The 15,766-nt window shown below is 40.1% G+C and overlaps 1 protein-coding gene across 1 annotated transcript in view; it reads right to left on the reverse strand.

The window, feature by feature from the left end:
* PRKCA (protein kinase C alpha) overlaps positions 1 to 15,766 on the reverse strand; it is a 333,406-nt gene that overhangs the window by 20,587 nt on the left and 297,053 nt on the right. The window contains exons 9-13 of the mRNA XM_054976872.1: positions 8,165 to 8,308; positions 4,558 to 4,731; positions 4,148 to 4,239; positions 2,015 to 2,077; positions 423 to 561 (exon numbers count right to left, since the gene is read on the reverse strand). Of these exons, the coding sequence (XP_054832847.1) occupies positions 423 to 561; positions 2,015 to 2,077; positions 4,148 to 4,239; positions 4,558 to 4,731; positions 8,165 to 8,308 (612 nt within the window). The remainder of the gene's footprint in view (positions 1 to 422; positions 562 to 2,014; positions 2,078 to 4,147; positions 4,240 to 4,557; positions 4,732 to 8,164; positions 8,309 to 15,766) is intronic.

The following is a 15,766-nucleotide window of genomic DNA, read 5'->3' on the forward strand; positions in this document are numbered from 1 at the left end:
TTCATAGTAAAGTTTTAAATCAGGGAGGTTCAGACCCTCCAGTTTATGGGTTCTTTTCAGCACATTGGTCGCAATTCTTGGTTGCTTGTTATTCCAAATTTTGAGATTTTATTCTGCCAATTTTTAAATTCTATATCAGGAATATTAATTGGAATTAATCTAAAATAAAATAAAAATTTTGGAAATATCCTAGATTTCACCAGGTCTATTCTCTCCAAGAAATTTAGATTAATGTTTTTCCATTGATTAAGTAATTTAATTAGAGAACGAGTTAAAGCTTTATGATTAAATTTTAGTAGATCATTGCGATTTAAAGGAATTTTAACTCCTAAGTAACTAAGATATTCAGTAAACCATCTGAATTTTCATAATACTTTTGGGGGAATTTGTGTATGATAGTTACAACCTCAAATAATAATTACCTCAGGTGCGATGTAATCTGGAGTCCCACAGAAGGTCCTTGTCGTTACACCATCACTCACATGCTCCTTACACATCCCAAAATCTGCAATCTTAATATGTCCTTCAGAATCCAACATTACATTATCTAATTTCAGATCCCTACGATAAAGCAATTAAAATGTTTAATACAGTTGCCGATATGCTGATGAACTCAAGTCCCTCCTTATGCAGCAGTTTTAGATTATTTGGAGAGGATGGTGGGGCTGAGGAAGTGAGGATAAACAGTCTAAAACAGAATCCATAGAAGATGTCAGTAAAGCTGGTGAGAGATTCAGGTGTTCACTGGTCAGGAGTCTGCCTGCTAAGTGACTCAGATTCATAGCCTGAGAGTTCTCATTGGCTTGGCACTGTTCCTGAAATTTCAGCTGACGTCCAATGGCCAGGCACCCTGACATCACAAGGATTAACTACTGCAAAATGCTCTATGGGGAACTATTCTAAAAAGAACCTTTGGACACTCCCGATGGTGCACAGAATGCTTCAGTTAGCTAAAGATGAGCTTCTGGCGCAATGCAAAGTGCTGCTTTTAGTCTACAAAGCTGTACATAAAATAGGTATTTCGTATCTTAAAGAATTTCTCTTCCCTCGTGTACAACCCTCTTCTCCCCAATTGACATTGCTTGGGAAAGTCTTGTTCATGACTTCACTAATGAATGAAACAAAATCCAGATAATGTCAATGCAATTGTCCTCATTGTGGCCACAGTTATATGGAGAAAGCTTCCCAATGGACCACATTGTTTCCTGGCCACGGATCTGTCTATAGAGATCTGTAAAGCTTATATTAAGGTGGATTAATTTAATATGCTGCTTTGTTTGTCAGTCTGCTGTTTCTGATTGTTTAATGTTTTATCTTTTACTGGTACAACGATTGTTTTATATATTTCTCGACTTGAGCTGATCGATAACGCAGAATCCAAGTATTTTATTTATTTAAAGTATGTATATAGCACGTTTCCATTTTGTTCCAAATGGTTTCCGTAAGTAAACCATAAAAACAATCAATCTTATCTATACTTCAGATTTTACAATAATTCTAAAAGATAATTATACTACCCAACTGTGCCCAAACATATTAACTTAACCAAAAATATTTAAAACAATTCCACATTACATTTTCTTCTAAAGATTGGCAGAGATGTCAACTCCCTCACCAGATGAAATATAATCGCCTTTCAATTCAATAATATATGTGGCTGTACAGTATATGGATATTTATAGATAGCAGATATCCCACAATCTATTTCTTTAATCAAACCAACTCCGAGTACCACGTATATGGAATCCTCAGCTCAGCATATAGTAGACGCTGCAGGAATTGTTCAGATGTTCTTTACTCCAGAAGTCCAGCAACTAAGTCAAACCACTCTTGAGTTGATTTTTATGTTTGGTCATTATCCCATGGTGGAGGCATATATACATTCCCCTCCTCTCTTCATGACAGCCTATAACCACTCTTCCTTACACATACACACATTCATGTCTCACCACTGGTGACAAAACAGGCACAGCACTGCAAAGAAGGATTAATTTGGGCTTCAGTCAGTACACACCGATAAACGATTCCTTTCTTCTGGAGAAAGAAAAGTCCCACTGAGATCTCTGCTGCATAGAACCTGAAAGGAAAGTACTCTACATTAGCCATAGGATGCATTTTTCCCCTTCTGCTGAATTATGATTGCAAAAAGCCAAAACGGTACCTGAAAACTGTGGAACAGAAAATAATGTAATGCCATATGGCTTCATCTTTTTTATTTTTTTAAAACCAGATAAGGGTTTTAAAAAGGGGGAAGGGGGCTAAAAACACAAAGATTGCAGCGAAAAGAAAATTAAAAATATGCATTACAAGGACTATCATACGGCTTCATTTTAATGACTTAAATGCCCGGGAGAGGAACAGGGCCAGTTATTTTGTATGTGGAAAAGTTTGGGACTTGCCATTCCTTAGGCCAGTAGGACTGTCGTCATAGCTGTGGCACATGCAGGAGCATGGAAGGCAATTTTGCCCATCCTAGATAATAATCAAAGTGTCTTGCCTTCAAAGTAGCTCCTGTGCTGATTCTAGTTTTCAACCTGCTGAGGATCTGTCCTGCTCAAGCAAAGGGAGTGGCCCTTTCTAATCCCGTGGCCTGTGACATGTCAGATGAGCAAGCCTATACAACCAATGAAGTAGCCCAAAGGGATCAGGGCACTGTATGTCAACATATAGTGGTGGAGGCCACCAGAGTTCTGGCATTATACATGGAAGGGAGTTTGCTATAGAATCTCCCTTTTGGGACAAAGGGCAAAACATCACAAGGGCTGTGAAGATGCTGAGTGAATTCCAAGAACAAAGGAATATTGGGCGAGGAAATTGGTGATTCCCATTGCAGTTGCTTACATACTTTTTCTCGTTTTGTCACTCCCTCCCTGACTTCCTGGGCTAACTAGCTGGTCCCACTCATGGACCTTGTTCTGAAAGTCCACCTTGGAAACTTTTCCATCATTGGGAACAATGGATAGCAGCTGGACAGCTTGACCACAGGACACTTTTTTTTGAGGGAGTGGTCAGTTTGGTTTGGCTTTGTGTGTGTGAAGTTTGCATTTGGGACTGTGCCTTGGCCATGGTAGCCTTGCCATGTATGTTTCTGCAGTGGGAGTCAGCTTTGACTTTCTCCCCATGATAGAAACACATGGAATGGCTGTGGTCACCTACTTTAGGATCCATAGGATTGGACCCCAGGGTTCAATCTTCCTGAAACTTGGACGGTCTTTAGAGGACAGTCAAGAGTAGGTCCTCTGCACATTTGGTGAAGTTTGCTTAAAAAATGACTCTCGGAGCACCCCTGAAAACCCCTGGATTGATTTCCCCTTAATGAATAATGGCTGAATTAACCCAATTTCTCTACCCGAGCCAAATTAGATAATCGGTCATCTCAGCTCACTTGTTATTGTTCTATTCTCAATGGACTGTTTTTAGGTCCTACTGGATATTCCCTGTTTTATTAAAATTCCATCTCCCATTGGAGCCATAGGCGATTTCTTACTTACTGGCAGACATTGATCAGGAAATTTTTGCAATTATAATCTCATTGAAATGCCAAAAATTAGTCTTAAACTAGTTTTTAGGAGAGATTCTATTTTGTCATTTGCATTTAGAATCTCTAAAGTTTTGGATTCTTTTTATATCTAAATGCCGAATTTTAATTATATGGGTTTTATTTTTTATCTATTTTTCAAAGCAGTATTACTTATCATTCACCTTATATTTTGTAAATTTTGTATTTTTAATGTACTGCTATTTGGTGATTGTATATATGTATTTGATTTTAATCATGTCTAATTATGCTTAAACTCTATGGTCATATAAGCAGAAGAAATCGATGATGATAATGGTGACGGTGATGAGGTAATTGGCCATGAATTTTGGGAATCCCAAATTTTTCTGGGACCTCCCCCCCGAATCCTGAAATTTTTTTTCGTGCACTCCCTTAGATACAGACAGTTATTTGCAATAAATGGCATTCAAAATGTAATTGTTTTGATTTGTTTAAGTATATATGCACAATATCTATGAGCTTTTGAGCCCAGAGTTACTGTCACACTCTGTCAGTCACATATACCATAAATGGGGGAGGGGGGGAGACCCAGAATCCTAGAACAAAATATTAAATAACAATTTTGATCTAAGAAAGAGAGATACTCACACTGCTTGGGGCTCCTTGAATTTTCCTACTTGCTGAATATGATACATGAGGTCACCACCATTCACATACTCCATGACAAAGTACAGGCGGTCCTAGCACACAGTACAAAAACAATAAATATGTCGGGCAGGACAGACTGAATTGAATTTTATGATGTTTTTAAACATGCAGTCCTTAATATGGACATGGGGTGGAGAGCTTTCTACTGCTCCCTGGACTTTCGGATAAAAATACAAAAGTTATCAAAATTAGCTTGGTAATGCTCAAGATCCCGTAATTTCCATCAAGTGAACACTGTAAATGATATTGTAAGAGAGTTTGAGCATGACCTTAGTAAACAACTAAATCTTGGAAAGTTGTGAGCGTGCATGTGTATATGTGTGTGTGTGAAAGAGAGAGCGAACACATACCACAGTTTGGAAGCAAGAATGAAGCTGTGTTAGGAAAGGTGGCTTGTCCAGCAAGGCTAGAACTCTTTTTTCAACCATGGTACACTCTACGTCATCATCCTGAATCACCACATCTTTTTTCAGTATTTTGATTGCATACAGTTCCTCTGTATTCTTCCGTTCAGCCAGCATCACCTGCATACACGTGCATGCGTGCACACACACAAAAGATCATTTTAAAAGGACACAGTGAAAACCTTGACGGCAAAAGAGGCGCTTTCTTATTTTTTAAAGTAATTGTAATATCTCAGCTCCCTGGTCTATAGGGAGTTACTAACTTGCAGTATGAACAACTTTTTCTTCTTTTTTTCCTGCTTTTTGCAAAGTCATTGCACCAGTTGTTTAATAAAAACTACGTTTGGTCTATGAAAAGCACCAGCCCTCAGCAGCCAACTACAGAACCTCCCTCTAGGAGTCATAGATTTTTAGAAGTTTTCATAATATTCTTCAGGGCTAGGTTAGCTACAATTTGGATGTTACAAGACAGCATGGAATTAAAAATTTCAGCCAGTCAGACTAACATACAACGTATTCTAGGGGTGTGCAATTCAGTATATCTGGCCCAAAAATGTACCTGAAAAATACATTATATGTATGCTTGCTTCAGGAATATTGAGAATCATGATCATATTTCGGATTCTCAGATATACTGATATTCCTATCCCAATTAATCCCGGAAATTTATGGGATTAACCGGGTCCATCATTTTAAAGGTTTCAGCAGTTTGGTGTTTTTTCCCCCTTTTGCAGGTAGGGGGAGGGAGGGGGAAGAGAGGAAGCTCTCATGTGCGAATGGCATCATATGTTAGTGGGAACGTAACTGTTGGCTGCTTCCACACACGTTGGATAATCCACTTTCAATACTCTTTAGTGAACATTTGGAACTGCTTTTCCATGTGTGGAACAAAAAATCCACTTCCAAAGGATTGCTAAAGTGCATTGAAAGTGCATTATTCAACGTGTGTGGAAATGGCCGTTGTCTAATCACAGCGATTCTCTTATATCCTAGAAACAGACCTCCTGCTTACAGCTTCAGGACAGTATGTTTGGAGAGCCTGCTGCTCTGCTCTGCCTTTGCCTTACTTCTGTTCTGCTGCCAGGTTGGCTCTGCTGGAATTCTCTGATTTGTTGTTGGTTCTGTTCAGCGTTGTTGGATCTGGTTAATTTTGGAATCCCTCCCAAACCTGGATCTGACTAAAAAACCAATAAAGGAGGACCCAAATATCAGGAATACTGAATTCATCCGGGCATCATTCCTTAAGGGGAATAATGGGGGGAAATATCTGGGAGGCTCATTTTTCAAACTCCACCAAATTTACAGGGAAATTACTCTTTCCTGTCCACTAGACCCCCAAAGTTTCAGCAGGACAGGATCCCAGGGTCCAATTCTCTGGCTGCTGAACAAGCTGCCTCCTTGGTGTCCTATGGAGGAAATATTTTCCATACTGCTTGCTGCTGCTGCTCTGGCTTTGCTGTGACAGCCTCTGCAGCTGAATAATCTGGCCCTTCAGAGTCTGAATTCTCGGATCCAATACAGAATTCTCGAATGTGATCCAGCATAGCTGGATTATGCTAGATCAACATAATCTGGCTATTCAGCCAGATCATGAATCCCTGGTTGTACAGCCCTACGTACAATGTATTCTGTAGTTTACGTGGCTAGATTCAGCAAAAAAAATTCCAGTGAAAGGAGCACCTTAGAAATTAAAAAAAAGTTTCAGGAGATAAACTTTCGAGAGTCAAAGTTCACTTCTTCAGATACAAGAAGAAGTGAAGATCTCTGACCCTTTATATCCCAGTCAAGAGATGGGAGTGGTGAAGAAAAGAATCAGGATGTAAAGACACAATGCACCTTGATTAAAGCAACAATTAGCATCTGTGGTGAGATAAAATTCCTATGTGCCTATTCAGCCTGAGGGGTTCCATTGTTCTGAATTTATAAATGAACTCAAATTCAGCAATCTCAGTCATCTGCCCTTGAAGCTTCTTTGTTTAAGGGCCAATCAGTATGTTTCCTGTATAAGGTCGTTCTTAAACTTCTGTCATGTATTTGTACAGTAGTGTCTAGAAAACATACTTCCTGTGTGGATTGATTCATGGTCAGGTTGACGGTGGGATGGGAATTGCTGAAGGCCTGGTGAAATTCCTCGAGTGCTTCTTTCCCATGTGTCCAGATGATAAAAATGTCATCAATAAATTTCAAATACATGAGGGGCGCAAGGGGATGGGAGCTGAGAAAGCACTGCTCCAAGTCAGCATGAAAATATTGGCATACTGTGCTGCCATGTTCATGCCCATAGCTGTGTTACTGATCTGGAGGAATGAATCTTCACCAAATCTGAAGTAGTTGAGGGTGGGGAGACAGAGGAAACTGACAGAGCATGGTACCAAGGCCAGCTGTGGTACTGTCAGAGCTGGGCTGTTTCCACACGGCTTACCTGTGCTCGTAACGTCCCGGTAGATCGCGCAAAAAATGCGGAAGATTGTTTGATATCGTGTAAATCTTGCGCAAGAAAACGCGATCTTCTGCATTTTTTGCGCGATCTACCGGGACGTTACGGGCACAGGTAAGCTGTGTGGAAACAGCCATGGTGTTCCTGATGGGTTGTAGTTCATCTTAGTGGGGGATCTTGGTGTAGGGAGATCCGTGTTGGCCAAAATAGTGTCATCTGGAAGATTGCCAACAGATGGTATTCTTTTCAGAGTCTGTTGTGTCTCACACATAACTGGGGCATTGACAGCATAGGGTCTGAGAATGGGGTCCATGTAAACAGACTCCACAACAGTGATAGTGCCTGTGCCAAGAGACAACAGAATACCCTTCTATATTTTGGGCAGTACCTGGTTTAGGTTCCAGTGGTGTGTTCATACAGATTTGTTTTTGTACGTGTGTGGATAATTCCTTTTAAATCCTGCTCAGTTCTTCTTGGTATTCCTGAGTGGGGTCTGAGGTTAGCTTTTGAAAGCTTATACGCTGAAAATCTTGTTGGTCTCTGAGGTGCCACTAGATTCAAATCCTGTTGTACCACAACCCTCATTTTCTTTTTGCATATTTTCGGGGGTGTTTTGGTGATACTCAAAGCAAGAGCAATGACCATTTGGGGGAGTAACATTGTCAGCTACTTTGTTTCCTCCTGGAGTGGCTGTGGCTGCTTCCACACACGTTGGATAATCCACTTTCAATACTCTTTAGTGAACATTTGGAACGGCTTTTCCATGTGTGGAACAAAAAATCCACTTCCAAAGGATTGCTAAAGTGCATTGAAAGTGCATTATTCAATGTGTGTGGAAATGGCCTGTGTTTCCTACATAGCAGATAGAGGTGTTCAGCTGCTTGAGTCATCTCTTCAGACAATATTCTGGCACATTGGATAGTGGCCTTCATATGTTCATCTATGAGGGGCTGAACTATAATAGTCCAACCATCTGCCCAAATGCAATTTATGGTGACTTCTGTAAATCCTATGATTTTATAGGATTGCCTCACCTCCCAGAAATACCTATTACTTCATTAAAAAAAACAACACATGACAACAAAACTCATGGAAGATATTATCACGGTTTCTTACCTTCCCAAAGCTCCCTTTCCCAAGTACCATAAGAAAGTTGAAATCTGACAGCTTAACCTGATCAAGATTGTTGGAGGGTAAATTATAGATCCGGTCTTCAATTGGAGTTATGACTTTGTTAGCAGAAGGCCCAAGTCTGGCTTTCTAAATAAACAAAAAATATTTTTGTGAGATCTGCAGCTTGGTTTTAGAGCTGATGAGACATCTGGGTGAGGCAATGTCTGCATGGAATTGATCAGAAGTTTTTTCTCAGAGAAAGAACTGCGTAACAAAAAGTTCCACAAGCACAAACTCATTCCAACAATACTATGGATATTGTTAAGTGATGCAAAGTGGCAAATCTGTATAACCAGATAGAAGAACTCTCTTATCTGGTTAAGAGCAACAAAAACCATTTTTTTCCATGCCAAAATCAATTAACTTGTGAATTTATTTTCAAACATGAAGGGTGTTCTTACCAATATTCATGCTTTTAATGTGTTAGGATATGCAATCTGTTTTAAGCATACTGTATTTTTAAAAGTTCTAGCTGAAATCCACTCTTTGTAGTAACATTTTGACAGCTTATGACATACGTCATGTAAAGAAAACCTTCACTCTGAACAAACCACCTGATATTCCAATCTACACAAATCACTGCAGTCATTTTCCAACAATCAAATTTGATTTTCAATCAAACGTTGATCTTGGTCAAAAAATATTGTTGCACTCAAAGCTTTCCTTAAGAGTTTTATGCTTTATTGATGCATCCTTCTGGGCCAATCAATAAAAAGGAGCAATTCTTTATATAAAACACTTTTGAAGTCACAGGATGTTCATACTGGAAGAATGACAAGTCTCTCCACAAGAAAAACGTGACCTTAAATATCACTGTTGCTTAATTTCTAAGATTTTATACCTCGTATCAAATTGGGGTTAAAATAGAATGGTCCTTTATTGGCCTCGTTAAGATTTAGGACAAAACTAAGGATAACTAACGGATATTCTGAATGTGGACTATTACATTAACTATGATTTAATGAGGGTAGAAAAAAACCCACATTTAAACTTGGCTTATTATCTACCATTATAACAAGAAGAAGGGAGCTCTGACTCTAAAAAACTTATACTCAGAAAATCTTGTTGGTCTTTAAGGTGCCACTGGACTCAAATCCTGTAGATATAACCACAATCACTCTTAACTATGGCTCAGCATCGTCTGTGACTGTGGCATCCTTCTTTAAACCAGGCTTGTTTGCTGGTGATGCTCCCCACTTGTTCCGGCTACAGAGATGCCTAGCAAGAGAGGCTCAAAACAGAGGCCTTTACTGCCTCTCACAAGCAGTTCTCGTAAAGACACTTGTCTCTTCCTACTTTTAAAGGAATATTGGCATACTTGTTTCACTACTGAAAGCAGAATTGCAGCAGGACAAGTCTGGGAGGCAGGTCACCTCTACAGCTGTCCCATTGCTGCTGCTGTGCCAGGGTGGCTTCCATGCACAGCTCCTTCCCCCAGACTTGTGGCACTGTCACCCAGCTGGGTCATAATGTGGGTTATAGACATGCTGAACTTGTACCCACTTTGCACCTAGTAGCATAAGGGACACAGCCCTGCACATGTGCTGCTGCTGCTCAGATGCGTTACAAGATGGACTGCTTCTACAGCCCGCCCGATCTGACATGAGAAGAGGGTGATTGGGGCAATGACGTCCTTTTAGCGGCCCTTGGCCATTCCTTGTGCCATTGCTGGTAGACCCAAAGCTGCAAAGTCTGGAGGGAGCTGGAATGGGACAGGCTCATATTTGGAAGGTGTGTGCCTCGCCCTTATCACCTATGCCTCTGTCAGACTGGGAACTGTGTTGATCTGCTGACCCGTTTTCCCCAAAAGGGACACATTGTGAGCTCCAGGAGCAGAAGTAGTGGCGGAAGAAGATTGCCAATTGTGGGATAAAACTGGGCAGGTGGCAATATTTTGCTGGGCCCTTGAAAGGTGACTGCATGGTTAAATTTAATTGGATGCCTACTGATTCGGTGTGAGGAAAGGGGTGTGTGGATTTATATGGTTCTGGAGTGGAGATGGGCACGAACAGCAATACGAACAACAACAAAAAAGCCACAAACAGCCCAATCTGCTGTTCGCAAACAAGCTGTTCGTGGGGCCCCATTCTAAACAAACAGATGGTCGTTGCAAGCCTCATTCGTTGCTGTTCGTCAAGCCAGGCAGTCTGGCACCTGCAATCAATTCCCTTGGTAACTTAGGCAGGGATTGTCGGAACTCTGTCTGAACTCCTGCTGTTGCCCTGGAAACCTAAATCTAAGCCTGATTTAGCTTGATAGGCAGGTCTTCTTTTCAAGTGTGGAGCTCCAAATTTGTTACAAGGCAACAAAGACCAGGGGGGAGGGGGGCTCCCAGCTCTGGCTTTGGAGAGGGAGAGAGAGCTGCTGTTGGCATTTTGATAGAGAGAGTGCATTGGAGCTTGAATTTTCTTTGTGTGTGGTGGGATAGGGATCTACCCCTTCAAGTTTCAGGACTGCTGCCAGGCTCTGGGGCCAAGCTATTATTTATTATTGGTACCTTTCCTGGTGCCTGCTCAGGTAAGGTTTTTGGGAGTGGTGCGGTAGGGATCTACCCCTTCAAGTTCCAGGGCTGCTGCCAGGCTCTGGGGCCAAACTGTTATTTATTATTGGTACCTTTCCTGGTGCCTGCTCAGGTAAGGTTTCTGGGAGTGGTGTGGTAGGGATCAAGTTCCAGGGCTGCTGCAAGGCTCTGAGGCCAAGCTATTATTTATTATTGGTATCTTTCCTGGTGCCTGCTCAGGTCAGGTTTCTGGGAGTGGTGCAGTAGGAATCTTGACTTGGACGATGGCTGGAGGAGAGCCTGCTGGCCCCCACGAACAGCCAACCACGAACATGTTCGTGAACAGGGCCATGTTCGTAGTTGTTCGTGAGTCCCTGTTCATGGATGGAAACGAATAACGAACATCATGTTTGGGTTTTTTTTCCTGTTCGTGCCCATCTCTATTCTGGAGTAAAGCTGGTAAAGTAAGCTGACATGGTGCAATTTCCTTAAGCTGAACATCATGAAGCAGGCTGGGATAGCAACCACATTTTTTAAAGGCTACTGAGAAAGCTCTGGACTTAGAATTTGTCAAGATGAGCTACAATTTAGAGCTCCTCTGAGTGGTTTCACAAATAAACCATAGGTAAACTAAACCATACTTTGTGCTTATGCCTGAAACCAAGGATTTGAAGTCATACTTGACTGAGATGTCTACAGGCATCATTTGAATTACTATGATGTAGTATGCCATCTTCCTCCTGTGAAAATATTCCTATAGTCACCTCATTGAGAAGAAATGGAGGCTTCTTTTAGTCAGGCTCAAGAATGCACACAAGGATGCATGGGAAAATCCCCCAAACCTTCCTGTCTTTTCACTCGCAAATAATTCTTGTCCAGTCATTTCTACATTATAAAGATACATAAATACAGTGTTATGTTGGATGCTTCAAAAACTACGTTTTCGCAGTACCATTTCGATAAGAAACAGAAGTACTCTCCGCAATGGTGCCCACGATGGTGGAAAATGCCATCAAGTCATAGCTGACTTTTGGGGTTTTCAGGGCAAGAGACTAACAGAGGTGGTTTGCCATTGTCTGCCTATGCAACCCTGGCCTTCCTTAGAGGCTTCCCATCCAATTTCTAACCAAAGTCAACCCTGCTTAGTTTTCGACATCTGACGAGATCGAACTTGCCAGCACGATCCATTTGGCTGCACTTGACAGACATGTCCTTGTGTCAGAGTTTATGACATGTATCATTATAAGAAAGTCATCTATAGAAAAAGATACACAGATTGCAAAGGAATTTTATGCGGCTTTGCCAGAGCAGAAGGCTTCCTAAAATTGTAGAAGGTACATTCAGAATGACAACATGTTTCATTAGTGGTTCAGACACTTCAATGTTCTATGTCCAAAGTGAATTTAGACTGCACTTCTTGTAGAAACAGCTAAAACCAAAAAGCCTATAAAACATAAAAGCTCTAACAGGAGAAAATAAGATTAAAGTCAGGACCAATCCTTCAAAAACTAGTCTAAATCCAGACAACGAAACAACTATAACCTTGACACAGAAAAACATTATGAAAACTTCAGATTAGCCTGCTTCAGGACACAAAATTTTTTAAAAAGTCAAAGTGGTACAAAAGCATAGCAACCCTCATCCTTTAAATTCAATGCAATTTTTTTCTACTGAGTTCAGTGGGAAGAGGTAGGCACCTACAATTTTAAAGAATTTGTACTATGCACTGAAAACATTTTGAGACAACAGGTATTTAGGAATCTGGATCTTAGAAAATCATGAAATAAATTATTCTTCACCATAAGAGTAGATTTAACAGAATATTCAGGACAAAAATATAATGGGCAGTTAGTGATCTACGCAACACTATGTTGGAAGAGGTAGAGGGAAAATAGAAGGTGGATATTTTCTTGCTTTACTCTGTTGTGGGAACGATAAAATGAGAGAGAAGGAATGAAACTTTTTATCGTGTATCCTGATTGCATTCAGGCACAGTAAAATATTGGAAAGCAACAGAGCAGAAAGTTAAGCAATGTCCCTCCACCCAAAGTCCTTTTTATTTGGATGAACAAATTTTAAGAAACCCCAGTTTGTAACTGACAGGCCAAAATTCTAAATTATCTAAATACGCATTTTGCTGTATGATCACAAAGGGGGTGTTTTCTGCTTGCTTTGCCTACACAAGGGAGATGAGGCCACTGCCTGTCCCCTACCAGATAGGCCCAGGGTCCAGGTGTAATGCCACGAAGCATTTGACTATGGCTTGGGCTCTCACCGGATATTCAAGCAATATTAACCATATACTGGTTTTATTATTACCATTTCCCCCAGTGGAACAAAATGATAAGAGGACTGGCGTAAGCTTTAATCACTGCTTCCTCCCAACTATGGCTTTCTTTTCAAGGCCCATTTAAGTTATTTTGCAATACTCTGGAATCTTTTAAACCTGGACAGATTGTGAAAAATACAGAGTGCTTCAAAAATAATAATGACATAATTAAATTATTGACATATTGGAGCCACATTGTTAAAAGTGAAATAAATAAAGCCAATTATGGGTACTGTTTTTTAAGGATACAGTACTCTATAATCATTACACTGTAGCATGTATTAAGCATATCTTTTCAGTCTTAAAAGATTATTTATAATTTTAATTAGATTATTGTTAAGAGTAGAAAGCTAATTTGTGGTAATAATTTTACATTACCGGCACAAATCACCATGTAATTCCATAGTAATTATATTATGATTATTTGTGGAGTTTCTTTTTCTAATGGTGGTTTCAAATGCACTCATCTTAGAGGATGCTATAATGAGTATTAATAATCAGCTCATTACTCTGCTTCAACAGGCATTCAAAACACCAAGCCCTAAAAAATACAGGAACTTGAAGCTATAGAAGTATTTAGTAGGAAGGACAGAAACAATGGCCGTTTTCACCGTAGTTCTCGTGCAAAATTGTGCCAGGAAGACGCTGTCGTTTCGGGAGCTTGGCGCAATGTTCCATGGCTGGTAAGCAGTGTGAAAACAGCCAATATATACATTCAACAACTTTGGGGGAAATGTAATGAAAAGTTTTTGTATCCATGAAATGATGCGCACACTTTATATTGGACATTATTTTCCAATTAAGGCAAGGTTGTTCTGTAATTGTATGGTTGCATAAAATTGCAGTCTAAACTGTTTACGACCACTCCAGACGAGGAATTGTTTACAAATTGCTCCTATAAAAATGGAAGGATAAAGGAGATTTAAGCATATACGAGTCAGATTAATATTCAAACAAGGAAGTTAGCTTAGTTTCTCAACGCTAGCACTTTTCTCAAAAAGAAACCATCTTTTGATTCCTCTTCTATAACACCCTGTTCCTTATTTATGTTTTTCTGGGCATGGCAGTTGTTTGTGGCTTTCTTTCATTTCCAACAAATTCCAACACAAAAAGGTAGTTGTGGAAGGAAAAAGTGTAAAAATTGCATATAGCTCATGCGTAATCATCTCACGAATGCCTATTTTATTGCATGTACACCACATATACATGAAATCAGCACAATGTAATAATTATGTACAACTGAAAGAGAACATGTAAGTGCCCCAAATGATGATTGTGAAGTTTGTCACATTGTTTTCAAGTTTCATTTTCATTCTAGGCTGCTGTGTATCAAACGGCCCAGTTAAAAGCTTCTCTTCTTAAGCTTTCTCTAGCTTATCATTTGGAGCTGCTTTCAATAAAATCTTCATGTATGATTTTCCCTCTTTTTATATCCTTTGTCCAGCCCTGGTCCATGACCACATACAAAATCTATCTGATCATTACCTCTGTAAGTTCAACTGACTGGGTTATGTGAGGCTCCCACAGATAATAGACTGCATCCAGACTACATTTTCTGCTAATGAGAGCATTTCCGTAATTTCCCCCTTATTTTTGAAACTAAGGATATGCCCCTGGAAAAAATAGTATTTTTCAGATTCAGATTTTGGGAATAGTTTACATACTGGAATTCTAGATTATTCAGGGTCTCCAATACTGTTTCAGAATTCCAGATTGGGGTGTGTGTGTCTGTTATTCCCTATGGGGGAATATTTATAGGAGTGGGAGTGACTGTTTTTGAAGCAAATGACATCAAAGTTGTAGAGAATTTAGTCTTGATTGTTTATTAAATACCAACCAAATTTCAAGTGAATCAGCTCAAGAGATCCAATTCTATGGGCCCCTGAATAAGGTTCCCCCAGCCATCCTACTTGTCTCTATTGTTTCATACGGTGGGGGGGGGACACCTCAATGCTGTCTCCAGGCAAAGACACCAATAATGAAATACAAAATAGCAACCAGTGGCCAAAAGCCTCAACAAGCCCAACAGAACCTACACTGAACAAAAGAGTCCCAGCAGAATCATGGGCCAATGTGGCAAGCCCCAACACAACCAATGTGAAAACAGAGCATCCGAGCCAAACCAATTTAAGCAAGAGACACTGTTGGAAGCCCAACAGAACCAATGTCAAAGCACAAAATCCAATTGTGTTTTAGCAGACAGTTCTGGTGCTCCCCCTAACATCTAATCCCATTGCCTGGAAGATCTTCCTTCCACTGCCCAGAAATCCTGCAGAATTGAAGTAAAACAGGCCTGGGAGCTTTAAATGTTGGACATGAATATCCTCAAATATTTCCAGTATCTTTAAGAATCTCATGATCACTATTCCAGAAAACCCAAATATTGCTCCAGAAACCCAAAGATACTTCAAAATACTGATAAAAGTATTTTTCAAATATATATTCATATTAGAAAATATATATTCATGATTAGAAAAATCAAATGCACATTCCAAGCGAGTTCCATAACTTTGGTATGGCTGCTAAGAAGGTCCTGCTTCCACAGCACAAGGATGTTCACTGTGTGTCTGAAGGTGGCTGTCTCCGTCTTCTGAAGCAGCCATTTTGTTGCTGCACCCACCATACTGTGTCAGAATTCCAAATGTGCCCGCAAGCTCAAAAAGGTTGACGACCCCTGATTTAGGGCTTTATGGGTCAACACCAGCATTCTAAATTG

The sequence above is a fragment of the Eublepharis macularius genome, chromosome 4 (assembly GCF_028583425.1).
Source record: "Eublepharis macularius isolate TG4126 chromosome 4, MPM_Emac_v1.0, whole genome shotgun sequence".
NCBI lineage: Eukaryota > Metazoa > Chordata > Lepidosauria > Squamata > Eublepharidae > Eublepharis > Eublepharis macularius.